The sequence below is a fragment of the Cajanus cajan genome, chromosome 5 (genome assembly GCF_000230855.2).
Source record: "Cajanus cajan strain Asha chromosome 5, NIPB_CcT2T_4, whole genome shotgun sequence".
NCBI lineage: Eukaryota > Viridiplantae > Streptophyta > Magnoliopsida > Fabales > Fabaceae > Cajanus > Cajanus cajan.
In genome coordinates this window covers 60,531,006-60,539,455 of record NC_138521.1, presented here as the reverse complement: position 1 = coordinate 60,539,455, position 8,450 = coordinate 60,531,006, and the positions used below count along the sequence as shown (strand labels likewise).

General features: G+C 32.9%; 1 protein-coding gene across 1 annotated transcript; it reads right to left on the bottom strand.

The window, feature by feature from the left end:
* Nucleotides 1–3,745: 3,745 nt before the first annotated feature.
* On the bottom strand, nt 3,746–7,732 carry LOC109807505 (furry). Its single transcript, XM_020370040.3, has 2 exons — nt 7,275–7,732; nt 3,746–4,017 (listed from the first exon to the last, which is right to left on the bottom strand). Exon 1 carries the CDS (start codon nt 7,659–7,661, stop codon nt 7,278–7,280), a length of 384 nt encoding a protein of 127 aa, XP_020225629.1. The 5' UTR covers nt 7,662–7,732; the 3' UTR covers nt 3,746–4,017; nt 7,275–7,277.
* Between the last annotated feature and the right edge of the window lie 718 nt (nt 7,733–8,450).

Here is an 8,450-nt window from a genome sequence, read left to right as displayed (position 1 = left end):
ATGTACTAATTGTCATTTAAAACATGACTAGATCAGTTGATTCATGATTTTACCAAGAAATTAAATTTACTCATCCAGTTGTTGGTTTGTTACTGTTTGATTACTTTGCTACATAGAAATAATATTGATTTTAATCTGGACATCCCTAATTTTTATTGTGTTATTGACTTGATCAAGTTTATATCTTGGATATGATAGTCTGGTAAGATGAAGAATCTCACCTTCTCATTTTTATAAATGGTTGTTGAATCCTATAAAATGTTTGGTGGGATTATAAGAAGTCAAGTTCTTTGGTGAAAAATTACAGAAATGTGGAGATATAGTAGATGTTAGCAAAAATTTAATTGATATACTCATAGACGAATCCACGTTGTTGTGGAGTGTGGGGGCACTTGCCCCCACTACTATTTGACACATACATAATTTTTTATTTTAAAAAATAATATATTTTTAATAAAAATTATATTCTAATAAAATAAATATATATGTTTAAATTATCATATGTATAAAATATAGATTCAGAGAAAATATTTATTTATTTGATGTCTGTCAAACTTTTAAAGGAAATTAATTCTCTTATATGATAAATAATATTTCTTAATAACGAATCAATTTTTTTTAAAAAGTTTAATTATAATACATACACACACACACACACATATATATATATATATATATATATATTAATACTCACATATATAATATAATATATTAAAAAATTAATTTTTGATAAAATAAAATTTGTAGTATGCATGTTTACCTTTGATATTTTTTATTTATTGTATACGTTGGTTAAAAAAATCAAAATAAAAAAACTGAAAGATTTATGTTTCATTTAGAATTTTTATTATAAAATATATTTTAAAATAAATTATCATCTAAAAATATATATTAGATACTAAAACATGTTTATATCATAAATAAATTAAACTTGATTTTTATAAAATTTAACATATTTATTTTTATATTTTTAATAATATTAAATTATTATAAAGTATGTCTTTAGGATTGTAGTTCTATCCAAATATTTAAAAAATGTCTATGATAGATAAATAAGTCATACTTAAGATATATATTTTTAAGAAAAGTTATATTCAAACCTACTAAGTTATAATAAAATCTAGTCTAATTTAATTTATTTTTATCTTTAATTGTAATCATAGATATAAAAACTTGTAAAAAAAATAATTATAATATATATTTATGCCTTTAAAAGTTATACATAAAATTTTTAATACTACAAATATATAAATAAATATTACTCCCACTATCTAAAATTTCTGGATCCGTCACTATATATACCGGATCCTATATGGATGTAGGATAATGACAATGACTTTTGTATATTGGTTGGGTTAACCCTTGTCTACCATCTAATACATTTTCTTTTGGCTGACAAGAAAAAAACAAAACAGCGGATTCTTTTTTTTTTTTTCTTGGTTTAAAAAAAAGTGATTTCTACATTATATGAAATGGACCTGAGATCATGGGTAAGTGTTCTAGTTAATATCTCATTATGTAGTAAGACTGTAAGAGCTGTTCTACGTGAACAATTATGGTTGGATAGGGACAAGACATAATTAACATCAGCTGACATCGTATACATATAATTATTTGACTGACAATGATGCTTTGTTGTTATCATATGCATCCAAAGAAATGTGTCATTAATATTTAATTTGGAAACCTCTCTTTCTAATCTTTCTATCTTTTGGCAAGTTGTATGTATACTCCTTCAAAAAGTTAATAAACTACAGTCTACGAGTGTGCCAATGATAATATAAAAAAAAATTTAAAAAGAAGATCATATTATTTGAGTATCCAATATTTTGCTGACAGGCTTCTGTATATTTAGGGATTAAGTTGAAGCTTGAGACCTTACAAAAATGTTGAACAGCATTGAGTCTGAAAAAAGCAATACATCATTAGTTAGGTAGTTTGTAAGTTGGTATACAGAGTAGTTGTTCAACAAGTAGAGTTGCTCAGAATTCAGGTTCGACACCCCATCTAAATTATTCCGCATCCTAGCATCTCTTCGAGGGAAAAAGATTACGACATATTATCGTAAAATTTTGGAAGATCATGCTGATTCTTCTGTTTAATTCTTTTTGCTAAACCTTTCAATCGTTCCCTCCCTCATATTACTATAATATTTTCTTCAACTACAAGGTATAAAAAATGTGGGCTTGAAAAACAGGTTGATCATTATTTGGGAATTGGGATGTTGTGTCATTGACAGAGATATACCACTTTCATTCCATCGATTTAGATTGTGGCGGAATGGTAATAGAACTTTTCCAAACAATAAATTGTAAAAATACAATAATGAAAATATATTACATTTTTGTAAGCTCTCAAGCCTCAACCAAATCCCTTGAAAATATATTATTCTTTATTCTTAAAACTTGATGTTTTAAAGTTACAGTTGATTCTAATTGAGTCAAATAAAGTAGATAAAATTCAGTTTCTTTTTCGATTCACAAAATCCAAATTTAAAACTTTACATGCCACTTAATACACGCGTTAGTATTTGGGAGTTACATTGTATCTTTAAAAATATAAGTTGAAAATTAAAAATAAATAGATAAACTAACGTGATTATACATTAATATTTAGAAAAGTAATTTAAGGCTTTGATGTCTGGAAAAACTCCGTTCGCTCAAAAAATTTTTAAATGAAATCCAAGTATCTTTCATTTTTGTTTTTTGTTTTTTAGGAAGGAGAGAGCAGAATAAAGAAAGGCAGACTATAATAAAGTTGTTGGAGTTTTGTAAAAATCAAAACTTGTTCCCTATTTTTCTTTCGGATTTGTTCACACTATTTTTTTTCCTTTGTACCTAACGTGTGTTACTATCATCATTTTATATATAAACTAATATCTATTGGATCCATAGGCATTACTACTACATTAATTTCAAAACTTGGTTATGTTATTTCATAGTCCAAAAGCAAATGATGCCCAGCAAAGGAGGCTTATGACCATCACTCTGATACCTGTTAATTGAATTAACCTGGACCAGCCTAGTCAATCCGACTGGAAATCTCACTTCTGGGTTGTTGTTGTTGATAATAATAATAATAATAATAATAATAATAATAATAATGGTTATTAATATTTGGGTTAATTTGGCTTACAGCTCCGAAAATAAAGAAACAAATATCACCAGCTAAATGTCTCAATTTTCCCAACAAAAACAGTAAATCCCGATTAATTTTCCAACATTCTTCCTAACAAATGCTTCATAATCAGCTTCTTCATCCAGTAATTTTAAAGGCTAGTATCTAAGCACTCAACTTCAATAATTTAAAAATAAAAATAAAATAAAAAATAAAAAGACATTTCAAGCTTTTGAGAGTAGAGCTGAATCAAGAACAGTGACTAATTGGGCAAATGTCTATGTCACCTCGTCACCATGACCAAGACACGATATCAACAAACAACGTTTCCAAAAGAATAAAGCTCTTTGTCAAAGACTCGTGAATAGTTTTATGTCTGACATCTCATACACAACAGCCCATCTTAAATTTAACATATTTTGATGAATAGAGGCAACAGACTTAGATACCATATTATAAACCAAAATTGTCAGACCAATAAGGCTTAGTGAAAGGCACGATTTTATAGTCAACAAGAATAGAGCTTTAAGCAAAATATGGATTTCATTTCCATGATGTGGATGCAGCATGGTCGTCTAGTTGACCTAAAAAAATATTTAAATGATATTCAAAAGCTTCACTCATGATCAAAATGAACAGGGAAATATTAGGGAGGGGAAGTATTCAATTTAGCCATTATCAAGTCATTGAATCAATTTACTTTTTGATCCCACATTCACAAACAAGTAAACAAAGTTAAACTTAACTCCAGCCACAGCTACACTTTATTGATATAAAATGTTTACACACCTCTTTAAAATGGACGGTCATTACAGGTCTGTGCCAAAGACTATTCAGACCTTTCCATCGACAAAAAACAGAAAGTTGACTGGGCCAATGTCATCCCACGATAGCACAAACCTGGTGACAAGCAAAGACAAGCGATCAAAGATAGTTTTAAACACAATTATGATAGCAGGGCATATACTAACCACTATAATACTATTACTGCACTATAGTTACAAGTTCGAGTAGCAGAATCCAAGCACTGTAAGAATGATTTCTTTTACTTTCTTTCCATACTAAAAGAAAACAATACTAACAAGAATGACGTCACAAGAAAGCAGAAACGCAACCAGTACCCAAAAATAGGTACCCAAAAATAGGAGTTGTTTTCTTTCTAATATGATAGCAGGTGTATTACTACAATTAACGCACTATAGTTTTCTTTCTTCCTTTTGTGTTTAAACCAGTTATTGATCTGGATTACAGAACAGAGCTACCAATCCAAAAACATTATAGTGGGATAGTGGATAGTAGTATGAATACTACACTGAAGATAATAGGGGGGAAAGAGGTGATTTATACCACCAAAAAAAAAAAATCGTTCTTAATAATCTATATACAATAAGAATCGATATAAGGCATACTTAACAAGTTGAACAAGAAAATAAAAAGAGACTAAATCAGAGAAACAGGTGATCTTCTGGGCTGGATGTGACTGAGATGATGATGCCTTGGCTGAACCAAAGAAAATGAACAGAGACAGTAAAAAGAAACACAGGACAGAATTGCTGAAGAATAAAAGAAGTTGCAGCAAGGGCATATTGCAAGTATGAACTATGAAATGAGTCACAAAGAAGGCACGGATTCAACAGAAGTAAAAGAGCTGCCAGAAAACATTGAGCTGCTGGAAAAGCAAGGCTATCACTGGAACAGGCAATGCTGGCCAATGATGGAAGGTGCAGTGCATAAGAACTGAACAACCTAGTACATCATTCTTCGAAGAATGAAAGGCGCTTCAAACCCTATTTTCATTCTTATGGGAGAAAATAATGAAATTTCATAAACCACCTCAAAATGTTGAACAAAAGGAGAGCAAACCAAGAATTCAATTGAATGTTAACCATGGTAGCTGTGACAGACTGACAGCCACAATTCAAGCTGCTATCACTACTCCACAAAAACATGATGCAACATGCCTTATGTCATGGTCAGACTGCACGCAAAGGACCTTCTCATTTAGTGCATAACACCATATATCTCCCATATCTCTTCCAACATGACCATTCAAATCCCCTCCCAAAAAATATACAATTATCCTACTGAATTTCTTGAACTAACCCATCCAATCTCCCCAAAATTTGATTTTTGTTGTTCCTCTAGGCCTATTTTGGGAGCCTATACACCTACAATCGAATAGTTGTTGTCCAATGACAAATTTTAGAAATGCTATGCTATCATCTGTCTTTTAGCTCCATCTTCAACAGTATGCAGAAGTTATAAGTTCTGAAGTGCCTAATCCCTTAACATTTTCTCCAATCCACTTGGTCTCTTGGAAGCACATATATCATCCTTCTAATCAGAGCATCAACCACTTCCACATATATATCCATATGTTCCATAATCCATGAGCCAAAAGGAATCCTACTCTCATGACCATAGGCTGCCCAACTTTACTCTTTGGCCATTCTTATTTCTTCCAAGTTATAACAACATATATGTTCCTAATTGAGGCCCATTGCTAACACCTTGTTGAGGTGAAAGGGACAGATCATGAACAACCAAATTTTTGGATCATATTGCTTGAAACTTAATGATATGGCTCCCAATTCACTGAAAATCTCTTTTGCATCACTAACAGAAACAGGGTCAGGAAACACAGGATTGATCATTGCAGAAGTATAAATCTCCTTCAATTGCCCTTCCATGGTTCATGCTTGAAGTCTGTGACCTCATATATCATTAAATGAAGTGTGACCTGCTGGATGGTGCATACTATTAGGCGTTTTAGCCAAGGAAACAGGTATACCTCCTTCTTATGAGAACAATTACTTTTCTTCCATGGTTCTACCTCCTATTCACTTCCTGCTAGACATCCTCCTCATTTCAAACAGATAGCAATATATCCACAGGATCATCAGGATAGAACCACTTGAAAACTGCCTACACAAAGGTCCCCAAATTTACTGGTTGCACCATTTTCACCAAAGCCAACAGTTGAGAGAAACACCTCTCACAGCCCTCACAAGGTGCTCCAATGGCCTCAAAATACTGCTCAATGTTAATCAACCACCAATAAGCCTCCTCTCCACCAACTGTTGTAACTTGTAATAAGCCTAGAAATTCACTACCCACATCTCCCAGATCAGGAGCTCTTGTCTTGACGGATACTGGTTCAGAACATAGAGATTAACTTAAAGGGAATTTAATACAACATCCTCCTCCCTCTCTAAATCAAAGGAACTCAAAGTGAAGAAGAGAAATAATGGGTTAAAATAGAAGTCTCCAGGAAATTAAGAGCCTGATCTCTCCCAACCAAAACTAACTGACCAACTGACTGAACAGACTTACATTCGCTTCCTCTATATTTATATTCTACCTCGTTGCTACAGTTAAAGTGCTAGGTTCTAACCAACTACAAATCTACAATACCTTTAACTAACAAGTTCTGACTAATAGTGGCTAGGCCACTTGTCTCTTTGGGTGATTCTGCCTCTACCGAGCAAGGAATGAAAGCTTGAACCTGAACATAGTACCTACTTCCACATTGTCATAAGCAGAATCAGGTGATCCGGTGATTTAGCAGTACACGGATTCTCATTTAAGACCATGTATTGGTTTTCTAATGGTCACCTGATGAAGCAAGGAAGAAGAGATGAAACAGAAGACGACTTCGTCCCAGCACTAGAAGGAAAAGAGGGGAAGGATGTGCCTTCCTTTGTCGTCTCCTTCATCAACATTAATGCCATTTGAGGCAAGTAGCAAGAAAGCAAAATGAGGAGAAGTTGGATAACAAAGATTTTGCTACATGACAAGTTCATGTAACAGAAATTTCTTCTCCAAATACACCCATCTTCTAACGTATATTCCTAACCACGGTCTGTTGCCAACAAAACATGCTACTTAAGGGTGAACGACTAGCATAAGCACAATCAAATTCTCGATCCGCGTCAAAAAGATTCAACAAAGCTTTACACGTATTGCGAACTACCTAACTAAACCCCTTATTTTATCTGTGCATTTCATAACAAAATATCAAAATCTAAGAAGAAAAAAATAAGTCGAAATTAAGTCAAATAACTCCATAAGACGATAACCGATTAATCCAAGCGTAATCTCGCAAATCGAAACGCAACAAAGTGAAAAATCCCTAATTAACAGGGGGGAAAGGCGACCTGTCAGTTCTCGTAGCCGCCGCCGCGAGCATTGATGTCCTCCTCGACGGTGGAGTTGAGATAAACGGGGGGAAAATCGGAGACGGCGAAGGTCTGCTCCTTGGCGAGTTTCTCGATGTCGGATTTCTTGAGAATGGTGCGGCGGATGGGAGGGCGGTTGCGGCGCTGGTCGCGCGTGAAGTACTTGATGTCGTAGACGGTTTCGGGGAGGGAGGAGGGGATGATGGGCTTCTCCTTGGTGGTGGCCGGGCAGAACACGCGGTACTCCACCGCCAACGGCAATGCCGATTTGTACTCGGGGTCCGCGCACGGGCCTGTGATCTCCCATGGCTTCTTGATGAAGCGCTTCAGGGTCTGCATCACAGAACTCGACGCCGATTTCGCCATTATAGACCAGAGAATTGGGTTTTGGAATGCAATCACAAACTCGATGCTGATTGAGGAAAAATAAAAACTCCAGCTTGATTATGGGTGAAAAAATGGGCCAGTGAATTACAAAATCACCCTTTGTATCTTCATCGCTTAATTCTCAAATATATCAATATTTTTTATTTAATTTAGGTAATTATATGGTATATCTTATGTTTTAGAAATTTATTTTTGTCAAAAATTAATATTCTAATTTTATCCCATTAATTAATAGAGTTCTTTTAAATTTAGGTATTTTTTTTATAAAAAAAATTGTTAATTTTGAGATATAAAAAAAAAAAGGAGTTAATGTCAAAGAAGTTAAACATTATATGCATTTAATATCAGTAATTTGGGTGTTCCAAGTTAACCAACTCAATAGATACGCTTGAAAGTTGAAACAAATAATTCATTAAAACTCAGTTGGACAATTGAAAAAAAAAAACATCTAAGTGCTCTAAACAAGTGGGCATTATGAGCCTAATTAAAAAAAAAAAAGTTCATTTAAAATCTTATAAAAATATGGTTTGAAAAGAATAGAAAAACACTCCACATGTTATATATTTTAAAGAAATTTGAGAAAATAAAGGGAATTTTATTGGGGATTGACGTAACAGATTTTACTTCATATAATTTTTCTTGTTCTTATTCAATAAATGTTTTATTCAATTAATTATTTTCTTTTACTCTTAATGTTTGTTTTGGCTCGATTACTCATTGCACGATCTCGTATATTTAATTGAGGTTGGAAAATCCTTTTGAAACTAT